This window comes from Astatotilapia calliptera, chromosome 12, assembly GCF_900246225.1.
Source record: "Astatotilapia calliptera chromosome 12, fAstCal1.2, whole genome shotgun sequence".
NCBI lineage: Eukaryota > Metazoa > Chordata > Actinopteri > Cichliformes > Cichlidae > Astatotilapia > Astatotilapia calliptera.
Genome location: NC_039313.1, coordinates 37,965,848 through 37,991,048, shown reverse-complemented (window position 1 = coordinate 37,991,048; position 25,201 = coordinate 37,965,848). Strand labels below are relative to the sequence as shown.

General features: G+C 42.6%; 1 protein-coding gene and 1 non-coding gene across 2 annotated transcripts; both read left to right on the top strand.

Moving 5' to 3' along the window:
• Positions 1-181: 181 nt before the first annotated feature.
• On the top strand, positions 182-300 carry LOC113034440 (5S ribosomal RNA). The gene has a single exon (XR_003274184.1). It is a non-coding gene; the product is annotated as a 5S ribosomal RNA (ribosomal RNA).
• A 7,503-nt stretch (positions 301-7,803) lies between these two features.
• LOC113033028 (protein asteroid homolog 1-like) lies at positions 7,804-10,647 on the top strand. The gene is made up of 4 exons (XM_026186284.1): positions 7,804-9,221; positions 9,310-9,502; positions 9,813-9,975; positions 10,056-10,647. Exons 1-4 carry the CDS (start codon positions 8,007-8,009, stop codon positions 10,345-10,347), a joined length of 1,863 nt encoding a protein of 620 aa, XP_026042069.1. The 5' UTR covers positions 7,804-8,006; the 3' UTR covers positions 10,348-10,647.
• Positions 10,648-25,201: the final 14,554 nt, after the last annotated feature.

Below are 25,201 nucleotides of genomic sequence, written 5' to 3'. Positions count from 1 at the left end.
ATGTTAGTTTCTCACAGCACAGTGTTAAAGTGACACAGAGCACACAGTGTGTTAGGACCATTTGGAAGTCCAACATTTTTGTGCTTTGGACAATTCAACTTGTATACAGGACATAAAAAAACGTAAGCACGACCGTGTCATCACAGCATGTATAAAAAGGCTGTTTCTGAAACAGTCCCTCGCTTACGGCCACACCACCCTGAACACGCCTGATCTCATCTGGTCTCGGAAGCCAAGCTGGGTCGGGCCTGGCCAGTACTTGGATGGGAGACCGCCTGGGAATACCAGGTGCCGTAAGCTTCTGCACTTCAAGACACAAATGACAGTTTAACCCTTGTGCGCCCGCCTGTTCTCGGGGCGTGTGTGATATTATGATGATTAGGGTGGGGGTCGCTAGGACCCCCAGGGGCGCTTGTGTTATTACGACGTCGGCGGCGTCTGGGGAGCGTCGGTGCGTGAAGCGGCGTAGTTGGGACAGTACGTGACGGCGCAGTTGGTGCACACGTACACTCGGCACTCGTGGCACAGGATCTTGGTCTTGACGTCTTTGCTCTTGGGACACACGCGGCACCTTCGCCTCTTGACCGGAGAGGAGTCGTGTGGCGTAGCGTCGGCGGTGCGAGTAGTACGAGCATCGGCATCGTCGGCCTCGGTGGCAGTACCTCGGCCCGCGACTCGGCCTCCTCCCCGTCCTCGCGCTAACGCCCTGGCTTCGAGCATGGGGCGCGCGAGCGCTTTGCCCAGTCGCTCGAGGAAGAGCCGTCGTTTGTTGAGCTTGCCCGCCATCCAGTCGGGGTGAATTTCCCTCCACAGCACGAATGCGTTGTAGGCCGCCACGTCGACCATGTTGTGGAAAAGGGCCACGGGCCACCTGCAGGTCTTTCTGCAGCTGTACGTGCTCACGACCTTGTCCAGGTTGTCGACGCCTCCCTTGTTGCGGTTGTAATGCAGCACCAAGGGAGGCCTTGCGAGCCGCCGTCCTGGCAAAGTTGCAACGGCATTTTGTAGCCGTGATCCAAGTGGCTCTTTGGTTGTTAAAGGTTGCTATGGCAAGTATGACAGAAGATTCTTAAATCATCTTAAAAAGGAAAGTCTCATTTTGCTCAACTGTTTCTGGAGGTCACAGCTCACGATTGAAATGGAAAACATTAAAGGTTGTTGGTAAAAGTTGTGGTATATCAGTGGTTAGAAATAACATTATTGCTTTAGGATTAGTTTAACACAAAGTCAGGGCTGACCCAGGACCATTGCTGTGAGTCACAGTGCGCAGCATAAAAGTTCTTTCACATCGGACGCAGGATGTGCTGCTAATGCTAACTGCTAACTAAAAGCAAAGGATCCAGAATTTGTTGCTGGCTGCTGGGCTCTGTGGGTTTTTGCAGCAGCTCTACCTGTACTAGATGCACCTGCTCCTTGTCGTTTTTATCTCTGACTTTATGTCCTCTACAAGAGTTTGTTTTTTTTGCTAGTTCTTCAAATGTTCAATAAAAACATGTATGCTAATTCATAACGAAGAAAGCTTTGTAATAAAGACTGTCATTTCCAAAACACTGCCCGCCCCCACCCCGCGGTCCGCAGCGCTGTTGAAAAGGCTGTGGAAGTCCCTGTATTAAACATGTAGACCTGTGACACAAAAATCACCAAACTCGGACGACCACAGACTGTTTTCCTTCGTGGTGATGAAGGAAAACGCTGGGTTGGCATGTAAAAGGGCATTTATTCCCTTCAAAGACCTGCAGTTCAAAAAAAGCGCCCCTCGACAGCCAAACCCATCTGTTCTCTGATTGGATTGTTACATTTGTGATTGACATGACATTGACCAATCAGATGAAGGGAAGAAAAATAGGGTCAAAAATTCGTACTTGTAACTTGCAGGGGTTTTTTTTCTAAGTCCACACACAAATCTTTTTTACGCACATGCAAATCTTTTTTACACACACAAATCTTTTTTACGCACACACAAATCTTTTTTACACATACAAATCTTTTTTACAAGTACAAAATATTTATGACCACATTTTGAGCCCATAGACATCCGCTGGTTTCCTCTTTCGGCGCAAAGTGGGCGATAAACAAACAAGAGAGAAAAGACGATCAGCTGATCATTGATCAGTTTTCATGATTGAAGCAGAAACAGGAGAGGGAGGGGGGAGAGGATGAAAGAAGAAGAGGCAGCTGTGCAGCAAAGACACAGAATAACTCCAGCTTTGTGTCTTTTTCATTGTAGCTGAAGTCCGGGACAAACTGTTCCTTTTCACCTCAACAAGAAACGCGTAATATTTTCTCTGAATACCAGACGGGACGGTTGGCAACTCTAATAACTTATGAACAAAATAAAGTTCAACATCATTAACTTCATAGCACCACCCAGCTGTGTAGAAACTCCGTCATGCTAGCTAGCACGCAGTACGGAAAAAGTCAGAATAACGAAAATAAACTCCACTTAAACTTGGTTCATATCTGACCCAGAGAGACTGCAGGTCATAACTTCTTACCTGAAGTTCAGTTCACACTTGGACCGGCGGCCGCCTCGGGTCTCTTTTCCTTCTGTGTCCCTTTTCCTTCATCCACCTGCTGCCTCCACCACTTGCTAATGTTACTGAATCTGTGGAAACTCCGCGATAGCCACCACACGAAGTAACGAGTAACGACCCTATCTAAATCCCAGTAACGGCTAACGCGTTCCTGATTTTGGCATAGTAACTAGTTACCGTGCTCGTTACCACAATAATAACGTAGTTACTGTAACGTGTTACTTAATAACGCGTTAGTCCCAACACTGATAACTATGCATGTGACAAATAAAGAACCTTGAACCTTGAACCTTGAAATACATTGATTACAGTAAATGGTACATCTTAGATGGCTAAAAACAGACACAGAAGTTCCTCTTTCTATAACACCTTCCATACATGGCAATAAATTTCAAGCCTAGATGGTCCCTGAGGGCTTGTCCTTTCTTGACTGGTCTTCTGTCATCCGTTACCAAGCAAACTGAAATGCAGTTAGAAGCAAAATGAATTTTGGGCCTTTGGCCTGGCAGGCTTCTGGATTATATGTGTTTGTAAGCATGTACGCAATCCTTCTGTGCTCCAAGTCACCTACACAATACATTGTGAAGACATAGCGCTTCACAAAGCTTAAAACCTTCTTTAATGTAAAAAATAAATGCTGCCCCTTTTCTACAATTCCCCTGTGGGAGAGGAGCTGGAGGGGGCAAGCTATTTATTTGGAGGTCTTTCTTTCTTTTACCTTTTATCGTCAGACACAACACAGAACCACACCAGTTACACTCAAACCTCAGTCTGAGGGATGTTTGGACAGCAGAGAGAGGGAGACAGCTCTCCTGGGTCCTCACATGCAGAGCCGGTAAATCAGGAGTTAACTGCGATTAACCACAAGTTACACTCTCACATCCAGGCCTGACTACAGACATGCTGGATTAAGTAGAAGCTGTGTAACAAAGAGAGGACATCACACTACCATCTTAACAAAGTCACTGACATCTATCAGTCTGAAAGACTTAAATTTGGAGTCTATTGTGATTTTATTTTTCTCAGAATTGACAACAATGTCATTGTCCAGAGCAAATACCCAGAAATAAAAGCCACTCTGTTTCACTCAGGTGTGTCTGTGTTGTATCTGACTCAAAGACAAGGAATCTGTACATCTCACCTGACTGCAAGCTGATGATGCCAGTGCTGTTACCATGGCAGAATCCAGTTTAGCAGGTTTACAGACAGACCAAAACCATAAGAGTCACGTACCTGGAGAAAACTAAGCTGTAGTCTTTGTCACTGTGCAACAGACTTTTGGCTGTCTACATGTCATTAATGACAATATTTGACTGCTATTCCTATTGATGTATTCCGTATTTATACATGTGTATATATGCTATATTTATGCTTATGTTCATATTCTCTTATTCTGCTTTATTTTACATTATAACTGCTACTGGAAATTGAGTTTCCTGGAGGAACCACCCAAGGGATTAATAAAGTTCTATTGATCTACATTTACTGTATATAACAGTGTTTAAATAGTACTTTATATGGTATTGATGTCATACCAGAAACCAGGAAAGTGTCCTCTCTTTGTCCCTCAGCATGCAGCAGAAGATTCAGATCTTCACCTCAGCTGAGAAGCTGTTGGCCTGATTCATAGTCTCCAGGTTCAGATCAAGACTGAGTTGGTAGAGAAATATGATCTGACACTTTAGTAATAATAATAATAATAATAATAATAATAATAATAATAATAATGGATTGCATTTTTATAGCGCTTTTCGGGGCCCTCAAAGCGCTGTACAATACCACTATTCATTCATTCTCACATTCACACACTGGTGGAGGCAGCTACGGTTGTAGCCACAGCTGCCCTGGGGCAGACTGACAGAAGCGAGGCTGCCATATCGCGGCATCGGCCCCTCTGGCCAACACCAGTAGACGGTAGGTGAAGTGTCTTGCCCAAGGACACAACGACCGAGACTGTATAGTACAGTATATTAGCAGAGTTTTTCTGTCCTCACTAAGTGTTGTCCTCATGAATGTAGACTAAGCTATACAGACAGGTAAACACTCTCCTTGTCAAAATCCAAGGAACAGGCCGATGTATTGAGTTGGATGATTTAATAAGGATAAAGTGTAAAACTGTTGACAAAACCAGAAGTAAAACCAATTAAAATGTTGTATCAATATGCCTTGTTGGGGTTATAATACTGTACAAAGCACCTTGAGCCAATCTTTGTTATGATTTGGTGATATAAATGTAATGTAATGTAACTGATAAACTGGGACTACACACAACAGTGCACAGTGTTTGAGAACAACTTCTTGGTTCTTTAACCTGTTCTCTTTTACTCCACTACTGTCACCATTTTATCTAAGTCTTTGATAAAATATCTCTGTGATCAACATTATTTGTTAGGATCTTAACAGAGCTGCAGGAAAAAAAGTGAAACTCATTTGGTTTTGCTCTACAGAGATGCACACTGAGTCACAAACCAATTCAACATACCAGTAAAAAACAAGAAAACAAAACCAAAAGAAAGATGTAGGTATGGTAGGATGAATAGGTGTGGCAGGTTGTGTTATTGTGTCAGTATGTGTAAAGATTACCACAGATAGCAGACACGCCAATGCAAAATATGGCAACAATGAAGCAGGAAGTTTAGTAATCATGATCATCTTCAGAGATACAAAAATGAACCAAGTTTCACATGTATAGATGTATACATTACCAGCTGTTCTTGTTGTTCTGGAGCCAAAACAGCATCTGTCCCTGCTGGCCTAAAGCACTGCCTAACCTAATATTATCATATGTAGTTGTGATGGAGGTGGTAAGGATGGTAATTAAGCAGTACAATGGTTTGATTCTTTTTAAAATTATTTTCCTTTTTTTTTTTTTTGGTAAGATACTGTGGGACAGCTAGGTACAAAGGTGTGCCAAGGTGTGGCCGATTAATTAATTATTCTCAAAGTTTCCAGACTTTTAGGATCATGAATCATCCTGTTCTAAATAAAATGTTTTGCGTTTGTTCATCAGACAGAGAAACATCTTATGTTGGATGCTCTTGCTATGTGAGGAAATGTGCAGCATGTATCAGTAATTGAACAACACAATGTGACAGATGATTGTGCAGGTGTCTGCTGTGAAAATTGTTTTTTTAATTTCTGTCAGAGATGTGCTGTAAAAGAAACCAGAAGAAAAACACAGGAAAAAAACACAAGACTATTATACTTTGTTTATTCGTGACTATTGAAAATAATATTGAAGGAAAATAACTTTTTCTTTTTAAAATACAAGCTGACAAAGGACATATTTAGTTGTTTCACATTATCACATTTGGTCTCTATTATGCATTTCAGAGTCACTGGGTGAGAGGTGAGGTTGGGACAGGTCACTGGTCTCTCACTGATTAAAATACTTTTTTGTTCTCATAGTTATCACTGGGGTTTTGAAAAAAAGAGATTAAAACAAATAATGTTTAGGGCAAGGGTAATTCACAAATTAACACTTAAATATCAGAGAGCATTAACTTCTTTAAAAAAATATTTGTTGTCATTTATTGCTTTTACTTTGGTTGTAATATCTGAATATAAAATGCTTCGAACACTTATTCACAGCAAAAAATTAAGTCAGAAAAAAAATCGAAACTTTCAGAAAAAGTAAAAAAACAAACAAACAAACAAAAAACTTGTGATGGTTACTGGGTATTGTTGTGTGAAATGGAAAATAGACTGATTCTTATATGGTGAATCTCTACTTTACCATTGGCTTACATCACTTCCTTGTTTCTTGCTTCTAGCTAACCATAGCACAGTGTTACAAGTAAAAGCAGCTCCTGTAAGAGTTGTACACGCTTCTCTATTACTGATAAATGCTGTTACCATAGCATTTATCAGCTGAAGAGCAAGTGGATTTACATCAGCCTGTATGCTTATTTGCATTATGGGTTAATATCTAATGAGATTTATTTTTTGGTTTAATTGTTTGTTTGTTCTTTGTGCTGCTCCAAAAAAAGTTTAATGTGTGTTTGTTTTGTCCTGTTGAAACAGCCAGCTGTGCCATCTGCCCATTTAACCTTTCTCCAAAAGACATTTCGCTCGTCCATAACGAGGAGCTGCGACAGTCGAGCTTCAAGATGTCGGTCCAAGATGTTTTGGAGCCGTTGGTTCTTTCTTAGTTGGCATGCTCACAGTCCATGGTCATATAACACTGGCTTCACTGTGGACGGTGACGCTCGTGTTGCAGCAGTTTTTAGTTCATGGCAGGGTTGAGCTTTGTGATGGACACAAAGTACCTTTGCTTTATTAACAACTGGAACGTTAATAAAACATGTTTGATTTTGCTCCACAGGGTGAAATGAAACAGAAAACCACAACGTGAAGATTAAAGAAATTAAACCAAAAAAGTAAGATAAGATAAGATAAGATAAGATAACCTTTATTAGTCCCACACGTGGGAAATTTGTTTTGTCACAGCAGGAAGTGGACAGTGCAAAAGTTATGAGGCAAAAATTAGGATACAATAAGAATAAATACAGTACACAGCTGTACAGAATAGAATAAAATAAAATACTATATACAGTAGAATAAAATAAAATAAATATACAATAAGATAAAAAATAGAATACAAATACAAATGCTATATACAACTGAGTAAAAATACAACGATGACAGAAAGGATTATTGCACTTAGTATTATTGCATATGTATGGATGTGTGTGCTTGATCAGTTAAAGTCTTTATTATGGAGTCTGACAGCAGTGGGGAGGAAAGACCTGCGAAATCTCTCCATCCCACACCGTGGGTGCCGCAGTCTCCCACTGAAGGAGCTGCTCAGTGCTGTCACAGTCTGCTGCATGGGGTGGGAGATGTTGTCCATCAGGGATGACAGCTTAGCCACCATTCTCCTGTCACTCACCACCTCCACTGGGTCCAGAGGGCATCCTAGAACAGAGCTGGCCCTTCGGATCACCCTGTTCAGTCTCTTCCTGTCCCCAGCAGAGATGCTGCCGCCCCAGCAGACCACGCCATAAAAGATAGCAGAAGCCACAACAGAGTCATAGAAGGTCTTCAGGAGTGGGCCCTCCACCCCAAACGACCTGAGTCTCCGCAGCAGGTACAGCCTGCTCTGCCCTTTCCTGTAGAGGGCGTCTGAGTTATGAGTCCAGTCCAGTCTGTTGTTCAGATGAACACCAAGGTACCTGTAGCTGTCCACAGCCTCAATGTCCATACCTTGGATGTTCAGTGGTTGCAGTGGAGAATGTTTGTGCCTGCGGAAGTCTACCACCAGCTCCTTGGTTTTACTGGCGTTGATCTGGAGGTAGTTCAGCTGGCACCAGTCCTAATCTAACATTCCTAAGATAGGAATGTTAGATTAGTCACAACAGGTGTGACTGGTTCTGTCGGTGTGGGTGTGCACTCTAGTAGTATAAATATCTGCAGACACAGAGGCATTAGCACAATAACCACTGCTCATCTTTATCCACACTTTAAGGAATCATGGAGGTTTCAGCGTTAAAGAAAATGATAGATGTTTTGAGTCTCTGTGAAGACGTTAAGGTAGAAAAAACAGATCTCATCATTGATGGTAATGCTCTTTACTATTTTTTGTATTATACATCTGATCCAAAGCTGGACCAGAGATGTGGAGGGGATTATCCTGGATTCAAACATGAGGTCTGTAAGTTCTTTAAGACTCTGCAGGACTGTGAAGTCAATCCGTACGTCATCCTGGATGGAGGCTCAGGACCCGAGAAGCATGAAAAAAATGTGTCTCGTCTAAAATATAAACTGAAAAAAGCAAAGACAATAGCAGAAACTGAGCCTGATGGCACTTTACCAGAGGGATATAATGTGTTACCACCTCTGGTCAAAGATGTATTCCTAGAAATCTTAAAGGAAGAAAAAATAGAGTTTGAAGTGTGTTTAGGAGAGGCAGACCCTGAGGTTGTTTCTAAGGCAAATCAGGAACAATGTGCTGTGCTGTCCATTGACAAGGATTTTTACATCTTTGATGTGCACAAAGGTTTCCTTAATCTCCACAACTTTGAGTGGAAAAAAGAAGAGGATGGAAAAATTCCTGCTAAGATCTACACACGTTCAACGTTTTGTGAGCATTTTGAATTGGACCCTGCTCTCATGCCAGTCTTTGCTTCAATAGCAGGAAATGATTATTCAAACTTAGAAGACAATGACATTTTTGCAAATAAATCATCTTCACCTGGTGAGTCCAGCATTAAAAGACTGGATGGTATGCTTTGCTTTTTAAGTGAAGTGAACCTGGATGGCTTGAATGATTCACGGAAGAGAGAACGTGCTCTGAGTAAAGCTTTAAAGTATGTTGGAAAAAAAGAGAACCAAACATTCAAATTCGCCATTGAAAGATATGTTGAACCAGAAAAAAACAAAAAACAACCAAGTTCCAAGTTGCCACCATGGGTGTGTAAAAAAGTTGAGCACGGAGAACTCACCAGTTTCGCCACAAGTGTTGTGGGTCAGAAGACAATGATGCTGACCCCACTTGTGGAGGACTTTTCACAGCGCAGTAGTTATCAAGCTGCTTACCGCATCAGACAGTACTTCTATGGACTGTTAACAGGAGATAAGATTACTGAATATGACAGGAATGGAGAAAATATCAAACACTACCATGTCCGACCAATACCTCCCAGCAGTCATGAACAGAAACAACTGAAACTACAGTGTCTGACAGAGGTACTGAGGTTAATCATTAAATATGCGTTTAATTACTCTGACAGGTAGACATGTTTCTGTGGTACATGTAAGCATATTGTCTGTGTAGTACCTCTCTATGCAGGATGAGCGTCGCAGGGTGTTTGAAGAAGCTCTGGAGGTTCAGACTTCAGTCTTAGAAAACATCCCCAACCAGCTGAAGCTGCCAGTCTATGTGACTGTTTTCTGGTTCAAGAGTCTACAACAGCACCACTGCCTCCACGCCCTCCTGCTGTGGTTTGTGTGTAAGCCCGATGGTCCAGGTTAGTCTCACGGGGTAACATGATGAATATTAACAATGAAATATAGCTACATGTCACTTTATATATTCCATATATTCTACTCGGATGAAACTTTTACAGTTTCAGCTCCATAAATGTGATTATTCTGTTTATTATTTACAGTCACCTGTCAGCAGGTTAGTCTCTCTGAAAGCAGTCAGCAGATGGACTGTAGTCAGAGTTTGTGTGACAGTAGCAGCACTGATGCTTCCACATGAGCCTGAACAAGAAGACAAACTGCTGCTGGTCTCTGGTTCTGTGTCACTGAAACTTTTTCTTTTTTTGTCTGTAGAGGACGAGTTTGAGAGGAAGATGAAAGTTTTAAACGATGAAGGTGTGAGTAACTGGAAGCCATGTGTGGCTCATGCTTTCAGCCAATGGCAGTGCTGCATGAGGCAGAGCCTCCACCTGAACCAGCTGCTGCTTTCCCCTCTACCAGAACCTCAGTTTGCCCGGTAAACACCAGACCAATGATTTGCTCCACAGATGGTTAACACACTTCATCAACTTTAACTGAGATTTTCTGCTTTGTCAGGCTTTACTGTGGACCTCTCCTTCATCGGCTGGCAGATGGAGACACGATTGAAGAAGTACAGAAAACACTGAGAGGAGAAAAGAAGAAATTATATGAGAACCTGAAGACTGTTTGTAATCCTTCTTCTGGAGAGGGATCCTCTGTCCTGAGAGTTGAGGTTCCCTCTACTGGGGAGCGTTCCTCTGGTATGAGTTCCTCCAGTGAGGAGGGATGGGAGCAAGTTGCAAACAACAACAAAAACCAAAAAAAGGGAAAAAAGAAGAGAGCTACCAGAGAAAAAGCTGATAAATGAGACTCTGAGTGATGAGCTGATCAGAGAAGGACTTTCTGATCCCGAAGCTCTGTTCTGTTACTTCTCTTCAAATGTACTCTAACACAACTGTTGCTACTAGCATTTGTTTGATTTTGAACACTGTTTACCAAGGAGTTTTCAAAACTTTTAAAATAAGGTACTATTATCTCTATGTGCCACTATCTTCATATATGGAATTAGCATTAATTTGATATTAGAATTTCTGGTGTAGTGATTCCGGTTAGTATGATAATTTACATCCATCCATCCACCCATCCACCCATCTATCTATCTATCTATCTATCTATCTATCTATCTATCTATCTATCTATCTATCTATCTATCTATCTATCTATCTATCTATCTATCTATCTATCTATCTATCTATCTATCTATCTATCTCTCTTGATCTTTTCAGTCTTTTCTTTTAGGTTAACTCCCAGCATGGCAAATATCACGTCCAGTGCCTTCAAATAGTCATGTCACTGGTTAAGTTCCCAGCTTGTGATTCAAAGCGCAGGTTCCATCAGTGGTGTTCATACATGCTGCTGCTTGTCCCTTCAGTGTTATAGGTCACTTGCACTGACTTTTGCCTGCTGTTAATTCTTCAAGTCCACGATGTTCTGTCTGTCTTCTGTCTTCATCACAAGGTTGACTGTCCTTTAAGCTTCTTCTCAGGCTAAGGACATAATGAGAGGTCAAGCTGTCAAATTTCAAGCCAAAGACTGGCCTGTTTGTCGTCCCAATTCTGTTAATCTATCATTTTGCCGCTGCACTCATGTTTTGAGGTCCATGGGCACCTGTATTAAAATAGGACGGAACACAGCCTTGCCTCAGTGAACTATTAATGACTTATGGTTGCTAAAAACAACTTAGGTAATTTAAATTCAAGTGGTCAAGGGAAACACCATAGGTGAAGACCAAGTCCAGAGTGTGCCCAGCCGTATGAGTAGCCCCTGCTACATGCTGAACAAAGTTGAAAGAGTCCATAATGCTCAGGAACCCCTTAGTGGTACTGTTTGTTGAGTCATCCACATGAATGTTGAAATCTCCAACAATAATAACCATGCCCATTTTAATAGTGGAAGTTAAAAAGTCTTGTAGGTCTGACAGAAAAGACGCAGCAGACCCAGGTGGACGATAAATTAAAATGCCGTATGTGGGCTGTTCTCTTCCAATTTTTATCATAAGCATCTCAAAAGAGTTTTAGCAGCTTGAAGAAATCATCTGGCATAAAAATGTATTTTTAAAAACATTCTGTCTGACTCCTGACACTGTTTCACAGACAGGCAGTCACAAAGCACTGTACACAAATACATGTATGACATTTATTAAACATAGATTTAATGAACCCAATCCAAAGAGGAAGTCTGGAAGTCCGCCATTTTGAATGTAAAATGATATTTTGGCACGTTTTAGTGTTTTCCAGGCATCGCTGGTTTACACATTCGCCTGCAAAGTGAGAGGTCACTGGTTAAATTCCATTTGGTTACTTCAGGAACTTTTTGGGGTTACTTCAGAAAGGGACATCTTCATCAAAGTCATGTTTGTGGTGGAATTTTGATCATTTACCACTGAACATAAGATTTTCATCTCTAAAAATGTATTTTGTCCAGTCTGTCCCAAACTTCACATGTTTGATGACAGTCTGGCGACGACTACATGCCAATATCTGGTCACACATGGTGCCACAGTTCTCATATAACATTTTAATCAAGACTGTGATTGAAGTATTTCTTGCAAAACAATCATAACCAAACAAAACCTGTCCTGTACTGTAAATGAACAGTAGGACAAAAAGATTTCTAGTCATTACGGAAAGCAATGTTTTTGTTTACATCGTTGGAACGAGGAAAAATTCCCCCACCACAAAAACACAGAAATACTCATGAAAGCAACCTGTAGTGCAAACACGAGGGCTGAATTTATTACTTCCTGTGCTAGAAACCTGCTGATGTTCCTGATATGAATAGATCACCAGTCTTCCTTATCTTTATCTTATCTCCTGTTGAGATGTTGCAGCAGAAAATGTTTTTAAAAGCATTAGTATGTCAGAAAGAAAGACCATTTTCTCCATGGGAGTGATAAACTCCTATATTTGTGGTTTATTGCACTGGGTAGCATCTTCATCTAAATCTACTGCTGGAAAAGGATGATGTCACCACTAAAGGTACAGTGCGTTCTCAGGGGGAGTAATGTAATGTTGAAAATGGCATTTCACTGTGACTGAAACACAAAAAGGAACCAGTCCCATCCCTACATACACAAGTGGGCATCCATAGCTGCGATTTATCAGGTGGGTGCAGTGTGTGTTGGCAGTGGACTCACTGTGCCTAAGCAGCCATGAATCATAGAGGACTTCATGCTCCTCCATCATAAATCCACTGGCACCTACCAGCCAGTCACTGTGGGTTTGTCATTGTAGAAAGCTGAACATACAACCTCTGCATAGAAGCACAGCTACAGTTAATATGTTAGCTCTGTATTTGTTCTAAAACCTTCTATCACTGTGTGGTGATGGATACTGGTTGGATATTTTTAGCTGCTTCAAATGTTGAGACAATCAGCTCCATTATCCATTTGCCGATTTTTTAACACAGGTGAAACCAGTTACTCATTTCTAGTAAATCAGTTGCCTGAGAAATTTTCCCTGGAAGCCAAACTGTGGCAAAGAACGACCCTGAAGCTGGCTGACCTGAACAAAGTGCAGCAACACTTAATAATTACACAAGCACATGTAAATATGTCTACTGCGCTGTTGCATAATTTTGGTTAGGTTGCAAAGCATGACAATAATGTTAATATCATTTTTACCAACTTGTACGTGAAGTGGGGAAACTAATTATTAAATTGCACCAAAATAACAACAAAGAAAAGAAAACAAAGCTGCCTTACTGCACTAACAGAGAAAGTTAGAGCTTCATGAAATTTCCCCTCTTTTGTATTTGACCCTTCACCCTCAGTTTTTCCTGTTCTTCGCTATTAGAAGCTGACCGTTTAAACCTCTGAGTTGGATTGAAATGTCCTAGCTCGGCATGTCAGACGGAAGGAGAATCACAGCTGAAACTATATATCTTTTTTCCCTGCAGAGCCATAGAAATGATTGCACTGTAATGTTTTTAATAAACGTCTATGGCAGGGGTCGGCAACCCGTGGCTCCAGAGCCGTATGCGGCTCTTTAGTCTTTATTTTGCGGCTCCGGGTGGTTTGGGAAAATAAATTAGAAGTATTTAGCTGAAGTGTATTTTATTTGTGTTTATTTCTTTTTTTAACTTGTAGTTCTAAATTAGAAGATTATTGTGATATTGAAATATAAAAATACAATTATATTCTATTATTTTTTTTCATCGCTCATAATAAGCGTCACACTCGCGGAAGCCGGTGTACCCGCCGAAACGCCTGCATTTATCGAGACTTTCAAACCCAGGTAGGCCAATTATGGATCTTTGGATCCACATTATGTCAGCAGCTCCACCGTGAACTATGTTAAAAACAAACATGCTCACGCCTCACAGACGACAGCTTACAGTCCTGTGTAAACTGACTTCATACAGCCCCGACCTGCTGTACACACACAGCCAGCTGTAGCTTTGCAGCTCACAGCCCGACACACACCAACACAACAGCAGAGAGAGCACAGACGTAAAGGCGGCGAGGCGTGATTGCGGGTGCCGCTCAGGTGCGTCGCCTCCCCTGCGGCGGCGCTGCAGACCACGCCCCGCCACACACATTAACCAGGTAAAATACATATTTAGGCAGAATTTTGCAAATATCTATTTTTCATTTTTTAGCAGCATAGTGCTTTTTTTTCCAAATATTTTTAAAAGTCGGTTCAAGGCTCCAAAAACACAAAGGCGATATAAGGGTGGCGACTCACAACAGTTTGTTTGCTGGATCATTTTAGTTCAGCTTTCCTTTTGTTATATTTCTTTAAGAGTTCAAAATGTGTTAATTACATAAATAAAATGTAATTTTCTCTGTAGCACTTCATGGATTTCATAAGCAGCACACCTTAGTTGCTCTGTGGATTCTTTTAAAAAGCAGTTAAAAACTTTTCTTTTCAAACAAGCCTTTTGTTGATCTACATATTTTATATTCTTTACATTATGTACATTTGATCTTTTACATTGTGTATAATGTCTATTGATTGAATTGTTTATTTTAATATTTGTGTACAGCGCTTTGTGACTGCCTGTCTGTGAAAAGCGCTTAATAAATAAACTTTACTTACTTACTTTAGTTGTTCACACAAAGCATAAAAGTAAAAAACAATATATACAGTGTTATCTTCATTTTAGATGTCAAAAAGTATTTGCGGCTCCCAGCGTTTTCTTTTGCGTGGAAACCGGCTCCAAGTGGCTCTTTGGTTGTTAAAGGTTGCTGACCCCTGGTCTATGGCAAGTATGACAGAAGATTCTTAAATCATCTTAAAAAGGAAAGTCTCATTTTGCTCAACTGTTTCTGGAGGTCACAGCTCACGATTGAAATGGAAAACATTAAAGGAAGAAAGTGCACATTCTCTCATTTTTAAGGTTTGACATATAAGAACATAATAGAAATGATCTGGTCTTCACGAGCTCAGATGAACCACAAAGTGTGTGGAAACTAAGAACACCTCATGCTTCAGTAGCTTGTAGAAGCAGCAATAACTTTATCAGGTTCTTAAATCACTGTTGATAAGAATGTTGGCCTTCACTTCATTGAGGGTTTGAAGACATTGGTTCATGCACAGCTCTCTTAAGGCCCAACTGCAGCATTTCAATCAGGTTGAGGTCTGGATGTCGACTGGGCCGTTGCAACACCTTGGTTGTTTTTTTACATTTATCTTTTCACCTAGCCATTTGGTTGCAGATTTGCAGCAGAATGTGTTTGAGATCATTGTTTAATCTGTTATGTTGTTGTTCATCTGAGGTTGTGTGTACCCAATTTGAGCCAAGCTTTATCTGTCAGGCAGATGGCTTCACGTTTGATTCAAAAATACTTTGGTACACAAAGGAAAGGTCCTGTGGACTTGCTGTGGATGGTCCTTTCTAATTGTACTGTCATGAACATTAGCATGTAACATGCTAGCAGTGGCCTGAAGAGTCTGAGACGTAGCTCTTGGGTTTTGTGCAGTTTTCCTGAGTATTGCACAGTTTGATCTTTGGGCATATTTGCGGGGATGTTCACTACTGAGAAGATTAGCAACTGCACTGAATGTTTTCCACTTGACAATCATCTGTCTCTCTGTAAAATGATGGGCTTCTAATTGTTTGGCCTCATTATAGCCTCATAACTTTTCCTAGATTGATGGGAAGCAACCATTTCTTCTCAAAGATGATTGTTGATGTCTTTTCTAGTTGGCATTGTGTTAATGTAACGGGTGTATTAAAAAATAATTTATATTTCACCAAAGATCCATCCTGCAGTGTTATCTCGCTTTGTCAGTATTGGTTATGTATATGTGTTTATTTATATATGTTTATTTTCTGTATTTATATTTTGGGAGCTTTTATTTTGTTTGTGTGACCTTTGACTTCCCACGAAGTCACTTCCTGTAGCTGCGCGCTATTTTCCTCAGTCGCCTAGAGGCCCCGCTGAGGAAAGTTCTGGGAGAATAAATCCACCCAGCTGGCAAAGTGAGAGCTGACTCCTCTGGTCATTCGCACAACACAACGCAGAGAACTGACGGCAATAAGAGTTTAAGGCCAGACCGGCTACAGTGGTGCCGTGACGCAGATCCACATCACTTCAGACTTGCTCATCGTGGTTCGTGGAGACGCGATCAACATCAGTTTGGTCACCAGAGGTTGCTGTAATGGACAATGTAATGTAAGCTTTGAACACAAATCCCAAGCGTTCGAGGAAACACTTGCACCTTTTTTTTGGACTGTTGTTTACAAGGTAAATTTAATTCTGCTGTTTGCATTGTACATATGTTATAACAATGGATGATGAAAAAGTTTTAAGTGACGGGTTCAGCTTTGCCATGGGAAGAGGGAGGGTAATTGAGGGGTTGCCTAGTACACCTGTTCGTAGTGCAGGCTCCCCAGCTTTCTGTTCCACTCGCATACTTGGTTGCACATCTTCCAGTAAAGGTAACTCATTCTCAGACCCTTCAGCCACAGCAGACCCAGCATTAAATGACCTGATAACACATACAGCTCAACAGGTGGGGCAGACCATTAGGGATCAGTTGAAAAAGGAATGTGGGGAAAGGGATGACGGGGCCGCACAAGCTCAGAGCAGTGTAAGCCAGCCACCCAGCGAGCCCACTTACCTTAACCTGACTGGGGCAAAGCTAGTCCTGCAGTCAGATGTGAGAGAGCCTCCAGTCTTCAGAGGAGATGGGTCGGATGAACATACAGTCTGTGAGTGGGAGGAGCTGATGAGAATGTATGTCAAGAAGCGAGCAACACCCCTTCAGGAACAGTACCAAGAAATAATGTTCAAGTTGATGGGCAAAGCTAAGGACATTGTAAGAATAACTCTGAGAAGCACCCCATCGTTAAAATCTTGTGAGAATCCAAATGTTATATATGACATACTGAGGCAACATTTCAGTGACATGACATATTCGTGTATGCCTATGGCCGATTTCTACAGCACAGTTCCAGTGCCAGGAGAAACTCCTGTAGAATATTGGGTCAGACTGAATAAGGCAGTTGATGCAGCAGAGGAAAGCCTGAAGAGACTCGGACGGCACATGGAGGATCCCTGCCAGGAGGCAGCCATGATGTTTGTGAAGTACTGCCCTGATCCCACCCTTGCTGCTGTTTTCAAGTTCAAGGCACCAGATAAGTGGACAGCCAGTGAGATTCAGGAGCAGGTGAATCGGTACCAGCTTGAGATGAAAGAGCGTATGCTCCCCAGGTCTAAGTGTCTCACACCAGTTAAAGCCAACATCCAGACCCCTGCAGCTGATGGTCTAGTGACATCAATGCACCCGGGAGAAACACAGGTGCAGGCGGGATCAAATGAGACAGTAAAGGCCCCTTGTAATGACAGTTGCCTGAAATTACTAATCAGCCTTTTTGACCATGCTTTATCGCAGAATAACCAGGTTGCAGACAAGCAGCTTCCTCCAGGTCAGACCCGACCCAGATGTTGTAGAGTATGCCAGTCCCCTGAACATTCTACCCTTGTGCATTGTAGGCAGAAACACCTATGCCTTGCATGCTTTGAGCCAAACCATATTAAGAGAAACTGCCCTCGTCGCTCACCGATTCAAAGGCACCCTGCCTCCCAACCTAATGACACCCAGCCTTTAAACTAGCTGGCCCGCATTTGGTGAGGGGATGTGTGGGCACAGATGTTGAAACCCTCGGCAGTGATGATGTTGAAAAGCATTACATTAAAGCATGTGCAGCCGCACCAGATGGTGTTAAGGTGGTAGTACAAAACACACAGAGAGTTGGCCCGTTTGACAAACTGTTTTACACTCCTGTCAGCATTAATAACAGACACCACATGCAGGGTATGCTTGACTCTGGTTCCATGGCGTGCACACTCAGTGAGCAAGCAGAACAAAGTATGCTGAGTGCGAATACACTGCCAGAACCCACTCCCCTGCCTCAAGAAATAGTGCTAGTAGGCTGTGGTGGCACACTTACCAAGCCCAAATGCATGTATGAAGTTGAAATGAAACTGTATGGAGAGACCTGTATTGTTCCCATCCTTGTAGTGCCAGGTCAACGTGATGATATAATCATTGGCACAAATGTCATCCGGTTTCTCATGCACCAGTTGAAAATAACCAATTGGTGCCTCGTGTCAGGTGGCGGTTGTCCCCCAGAGTGTGAGCAGTTTCTTGACCTCATGGCTAATTCATCCCGATGGAGAGGTGAAGAACTCCCAGACAAGATCGGCACAGTCAAGCTTCAGCAGTCAGTCACCTTGTTAGCAAGACAAGAGCATCTAGTCTGGGGCAAGCTGCCGAGTAATGTTTCTATGTCACCAGGGAGCACAGTGATTGTTGAAGCCACTTCATCAAAGTCCATGCCACGTAACATCATGGTTGGCTGCATCATAATGCCATTGTGGGGTGATAGGTGGGTTCCCATGAAGGTCACTAACCTGTTGGATAAACCAGTCACCCTGAAAAGAAACAGTAAGTTGGCTGACGTGTCCCCTTGTGTTGCTGTTGAGGATTTTGAAGTTTTCCAGGGCACCTGTCGACCCCAGAAATCTGTGCAGGAGGAAGAGAAGGATGATGCCCACCTCACTGATCTTAAACAGAGACTAAAACAGGTTGGGCTCAGCGAAATTGATATTGACCTGTGCCATGTTGGTCAAGGGGGGAAGGAGAAACTGGTTAAAATGCTTGAGAAGTACAATGACATTTTCTCCAAGCATGCACATGACTGTGGCAAGGCCGAAGGCTTTGTACACTGCATCAGGCTCACTGATGAGAGGCCATTCCGCCTTCCTTACCGCCGAGTCCCTCCAGCACATTATCAAAAGCTGCGACAAGTTTTGTCTGAAATGGAAGAACAGGAAATCATCAGAAGGTCCGTGAGCGAGTATGCCTCTCCACTGGTGTTAGTGTGGAAAAAGGATGGTAGTTTGAGAATCTGCACTGATTTCAGATGGCTGAATGCAAGGACCCTCAAAGATGCACACCCACTGCCACACCAGTCTGACTGCCTTGCTGCATTGGGTGGAAATACCTACTTCAGCACCATGGATCTGACCTCGGGATTTTATAACATCCCTATGGCAGAGGAAGACAAGAAATACACAGCATTTACAACCCCAATGGGATTGTTCGAGTACAACAGAATGCCCCAAGGACTCTGTAACAGTCCCGCCTCATTCATGCGAATGATGCTCAGTATTTTTGGGGATCTGAACTTCAGTAGTCTGCTGTGCTATCTCGACGATCTGCTTGTATTTGCTCGGACAGAAGAGGAGGCCTTGGAGCGGCTAGAGACTGTGTTTCAGCGCTTGCGCATCCATAACCTCAAACTAAGTCCTAAGAAATGCCACTTAATGAGGTCATCAGTCAAGTTTTTAGGCCACATTATAGATGGCAATGGAGTGGCTGTGGACCCAGCAAAGGTTGAGGTCATAGCAAAGATGACAAAGGCTGAATTGATGGAGGATGATGGCTGCACCCCGTCAGTTAAGAGGATTAAGTCATTCCTGGGGATGATATTCTACTATCAGCATTTCATCCCTAGCTGCTCCTCTATGGCCAAGCCTTTGTTTGCCCTCACTGCTGGACAGAAGAGGAGAGGGAGAGTTAAAACAGGCACCAATGCTGGTGTATACAGAAAACTGAAGCCCTCTGACTGGACAGATGAATGTGACGCAGCTCTGTCTAATCTGAAAGAGAAGCTGTTGAATTGGGTAGTCCTTACACATCCAGACTTTTCTTTGCCTTTGATATTGTCCATTGATGCTTCATTAGATGGGCTCGGTGCTGTATTGTCACAAATACCAGCTGGACAGCAGAAAGCTCGTCCAATTGCTTTTGCAAGTAAGACCCTGGGCAATTCACAGAAAAAGTACCCAGCCCACAGGCTAGAGTTTTTGGCATTGAAATGGAGTGTGTGTGAGAAGTTCAGTCACTGGCTAAGAGGTCATCCCTTTACAGTGTGGACAGATAACAACCCTCCCACCTACATCATGACAAAACCAAGGCTTGATGCTTGTGAGCAGCGTTGGGTGTCCAAGCTTGCTCCTTACACATTTGATCTGAAGCACATACCTGGTACCAAGAATGTCGTAGCTGATGCTCTCAGCAGAGACCCCTTTGCAACAACAGTCAGCCATAGGCTGATCACAGAGCAGTACAGTCACCTCCTTGCTGAAGCTGAGAGTGTCAGTTCTGAGGGAATACAAAATGCATTCCGGCTGAAGGTCCAAGGTCAACACGTGGACACACCACCTTTCCACACCACAGGACTGCAGACGCCCTCGTCTCAGCCTGGGTGTGATGCTATGGATGTTAAGGCAATCCTGGATTTTCACAGTGAGTGGGATCTGGCTGCTGAAACAAGGGCTGTGGAACTGTTCCAGTCTGTTCAGGACCTAGTGTGGCCAGGACAGGAGTCATTTTCTGTGTCCACACTAGAGGAACTCCAGCATAGCCAGGAACTTGATCCCAGTATTTCAAAGATCTTACCATTTGTCACAAGGAGAAGGCGACCTTCCAGGCGTGAAAGGGCAGGATTTGATGTGAAAGCCATGGTGTTATTTAAACAGTGGGAAAGGCTTAGGATCCAAAATGGAGTTCTCTATCGGATCACAAAGGAGCCCCTGAGTAAACAAAGGAGACATCAGTTTGTTTTGCCTGACAGTCTCAGAGCAAAGGCACTGAATGGTGTCCATGATATTGCAGGACATCAGGGGCAAGCGAAGACTTTATATCTGGCAAGACAACGGTTCTTTTGGCCGAAGATGGAGTCTGATATAAAAGAGTATGTCAAATGCTGTCAAAGATGCATCCTGGCCAAAACACCAGAACCCTCTGCTCGAGCCCCACTTGAGAGCATCAGAACCTCCGCCCCTATGGAGCTGGTGTGTTTGGATTTTTGGAGTGCGGAGGATAGTAAGCAACGCTCAGTAGATGTTCTTGTCCTTACAGATCATTTCACTAAGCTAGCCCATGCCTTCCCTTGCACAAACCAGACTGCAAAGCAGGTGGCTAAGAAACTATGGGACCATGTTTTCTGTGTGTATGGGTTTCCTGAGCGGATTCACTCCGATCAGGGGGCAAATTTTGAAAGTGAGCTCTTGGCAGAACTGCTCAAGTTCTCAGGGGTCTCCAAATCCCATACTACGGCATACCATCCCATGGGCAATGGAGGGACTGAGAGGTTCAATAGGACACTTGGCAACCTGCTTAGGTCCTTGCCCCTCAGAGAAAAGAACAAGTGGCCTCAACAAATACAGAGTCTGACATTTACATATAATGCAACTGTACATGAGACCACAGGTTTTGCCCCATTTCAGCTCATGTTTGGCCGCATCCCGAGGCTCCCCGTTGATGTGATGTTTAAACAGGTGCTCTGTGATCCTGTAGTTGTGGATCAAAAAAGTTATGTGAAAACACTCATGTCACATCTTCATGAGGCAGCTAAGATTGCCCAGACTCATGCCATCAAGGAACAAGACAAACAGGCAAAAGGATATAACAGAAAAGTAAAGGGCACTCATCTGAACATAGGAGACAGAGTACTCATTGCAAATAAGGGTGAAAGAGGAAAGAAGAAACTTGCTGACAAGTGGGATGCAACAGTGTACACAGTCAGAGACAGAAATCTGCAGACTCACACATACAAGTTGGAAGATGACAGAGGCAACATAAAGGTGGTACATCGCAACCTGGTTTTAAATATCAGCTTCCTGCCAGTAGTGACTACTGAACTGTGTGACACTGGATCAGAGGGAGGGTCATGTGCGTCAGACCAGTTAGATTCCTTGGATGAGGAGACTGCAGAGGACAGGACCAGTGCTTGGATCAACTCAGATGATGATGAGAGTCAGGAGACCCTGAGTGAGGGACTCTCAGGATTGAGCAAGACAAGTCAACAAGCTCCAGAGGTGGTTGCAGGGGATTCAACCCAGTGTTCCCTGGTAGGAGAGGACTACCCAGACAGAGACACAGACTTGGACAGTTTGGTAGCAGAACCTGACTTGGACTCCCCGTCTGTGTTAGACACACTTTCAGAAACTGCACTCACTCACTCACATCCATCAGACACAGATCGTGATGCACACACCAAGCCCCTATCAGTAGTCCCTGTGCATGTCGCCGACACGCAGATGCCTCCAACGGATGTATGTCATGATGTGGGTCCACAAGGACAGCCACGGGCAGGCCCGGACAATGTTGTCATGACGCGAGCCGGCCGAGTTAGTAAAAGAGTTAATCGACTCATTGAGTCCATGGTTCAAAAGCCTTTTGGCTTTAAGCGTTTGGCAAATTCAGTTAGCAGAAGGTCTCAGTCTCTTCTTACGCTGTTTTAAGTAAATCCAGGTGTTTAGAGATCTTTCTGTATTTTGATTCTGAGGGACAGTATCATTATGGTACAATTAAATACATAGTGTGTTTTTAAGGTATTGATGTGTGTGGATGGCCGGGAATGTGTGTGGTGTAAATGGCATCACACTGATCTAAGAAAGGCTGAGGCCTGATCACCCTCATGCTCTTTCTGAACCTATCTGGTAGGTGGCTTATACAGCTGATACTAGAGCTTATAGCTCGGAGGTTTAAACCCGTGCCCAGGAACCATAAATTCTGTAGATTTGTCCCTGTGTTCCAATTAGATTGTTCACCTGACTGTTCTGGATTTTGGTGAAATCTAGGAGGGGTGGATGTAACGGGTGTATTAAAAAATAATTTATATTTCACCAAAGATCCATCCTGCAGTGTTATCTCGCTTTGTCAGTATTGGTTATGTATATGTGTTTATTTATATATGTTTATTTTCTGTACTTATATTTTGGGAGCTTTTATTTTGTTTGTGTGACCTTTGACTTCCCACGAAGTCACTTCCTGTAGCTGCGTGCTATTTTCCTCAGTCGCCTAGAGGCCCCGCTGAGGAGAGGTGTTCATGCAGAAGTCCAGTAAAGTGAAGTTGCTGTACTGTTTTGTTTTTATTTTAAACAGTCGCCTAGAGGCCCCGCTGAGGAGAGTTCTGGGAGAATAAATCCACCCAGCTGGCAAAGTGAGAGCTGACTCCTCTGGTCATTCGCACAACACAACGCAGAGAACTCTGTCAGTGCGCCCCAGGGTGGCTGTGGTTACAATGTAGCTGCCATCACCAGTGTGTGAATGTGTGTGTGAATGGGTGGATGACTGGATATGTAAAGCGCTTTGGGGTCCTTAAGGACTAGTAAAGCGCTATATAAATACAGGCCATTTACCAATAAGAGTTTAAGGCCAGACCGGCTACATTAACAAACAGCTTTCAGACCTGCAAGCTGACAAAGCTGCTTTCACAGCGGTGTGCACACCTACTGTTGTGAACACCTCTTAATCAAGTACATTTGATTAGTAGCACCTGGCTGCAACATATCTTCTAAATTCCTATTAAAGCAATAAAGGTGAACTCAGTTTTCAACACACTGTAAATTGCATTTTGGCGTAGCTTTTTAAAATAAATAATGACACAGTGTATCATATCAGTGTTATACATGATAACATGTGATATATGTATGTAATATGTAGTTCATCTGACGTTGTATTTACCTCATTTTAAGACCTGCTAAGAAACAGATTGTTTTTATGGTATTTTTTTTTTTACTATGACTACAAATAAGGATTTTAGCCATCTAGAGCATGGCAGAGTGAAAGATGGAAAACAGAACATAGAAAAAAAACAGAGGTTAATGTTATTTATTGTCTCAAAATATCTCAAAACACCCACAGATCAAACTGGAAGAGGACTTACACCCTGTAACAAAAGAAAAACGGCAGACGAATGAAAGAGAAAATCAGAGAGATAAAGGCAGAAAAAAGTAAGTATACCTCTGAAAACACTCTGTAAACTACACGCGATTGGACGTTCAACCCTGTTATTTCAGTCAATGTTCGTAAAGACCATTTCAACGTGCAAAGCTGTCAGGTCAAAATTCCTCGCTACGTAACACGTCAGCCAAAACTGTCATGCGCGCCCCCACTGTTTCGTGAACTGTTCATGAAAAAAAAGTGTGACGCGGTAGCTCTGATTGCATTCAAATACTGTAGTAATTTTAAAAAAGAGAAACAACCTCTCTATAGGAGTTTATTAATAAGGTAATAACACAAGGTAATAACTTGGCATTTTTATTACTTGTCGTCCTTTCCAACATCTTGAGACAATGTTCCACATTTTGACTGGCTCTGCAGGACATGGCTGGCTTTTAACTAATGCAACATTGCAGTCAAGCGACGGTTCGGCAGTCCAGTGCTATGCTGAAAGTTACGAGTTACCAGAAAGTCACAAGTCAACATGGTGGGAAGTAGATAATTTTTTTCCCATTTCAATGCGGTGTGTGTGTGTGTGTGTGTGTGTGAGAGAGTGTGTGTGTGTGTGTGTGTGTGTGTGTGTGTGTGTGTGTGTGTGTGTGTGTGTGTGTGTGTGTGTGTGTGTGTGTGTGTGTGTGTGAGTATATAATGACTAATACATGAAATCATATAGGGAACAAAATTCAGCTTCCTGTTATTATTATTATTATTACTTGATTTGGAAACGTTTCATTTAAATATAATGTGTCTGACAAGATAACCTCGGACTGTTGCGCCACACAAACTCTGTGCTAGTTTGTTGGGGTCTGGTCGCCCTGGTCAGCCTGTACAGTCTGCTTAGTATTTGATATCAAACACCGATGTAGCTTAAAAGCAAATACAGTTTCCACAAAGTGCTGCTCACGGAGTTCTGTTTTCCTTCGTTTCCCCATTTTAACAAATCAGCTGGTGTGTTACGGAATATGACATATTTTAAATATTGTCACAAACGAGAGGAAGCGTTGGTGAATATGTTTATTGAGACTGGGATATCTACACAACTGTGTGAGTCAGTTGCCTTCAAAAAGTTTAGCAATGCACCCGGTGCTGCAAGAGTTAATAGTCTTATTGGGGCCAAGATATATCTTTTACAGTTGCCTGCTATCAATGGTTGTTCATCTGCCCTCATTTTTTTATTTTTTTAAAGAACCCATAGGTTCCCCTTAGGTGGGAATGTGAGTTGTCTGTCTCTGCGTGTTAGCCCTGCGACAGACAGGCGGCCTGTCCAGGGTGCAGGGATATGGTAGCTGGAATCGCAACATACCCAAGGATGAGCAGAAGAGAATGACTGATATGATGAAACTGGGATTTTGTTGCACTTAATTATTGCAAACACAACTAAAACTATAACTGAAACTAATCAAAACTATAACTGAA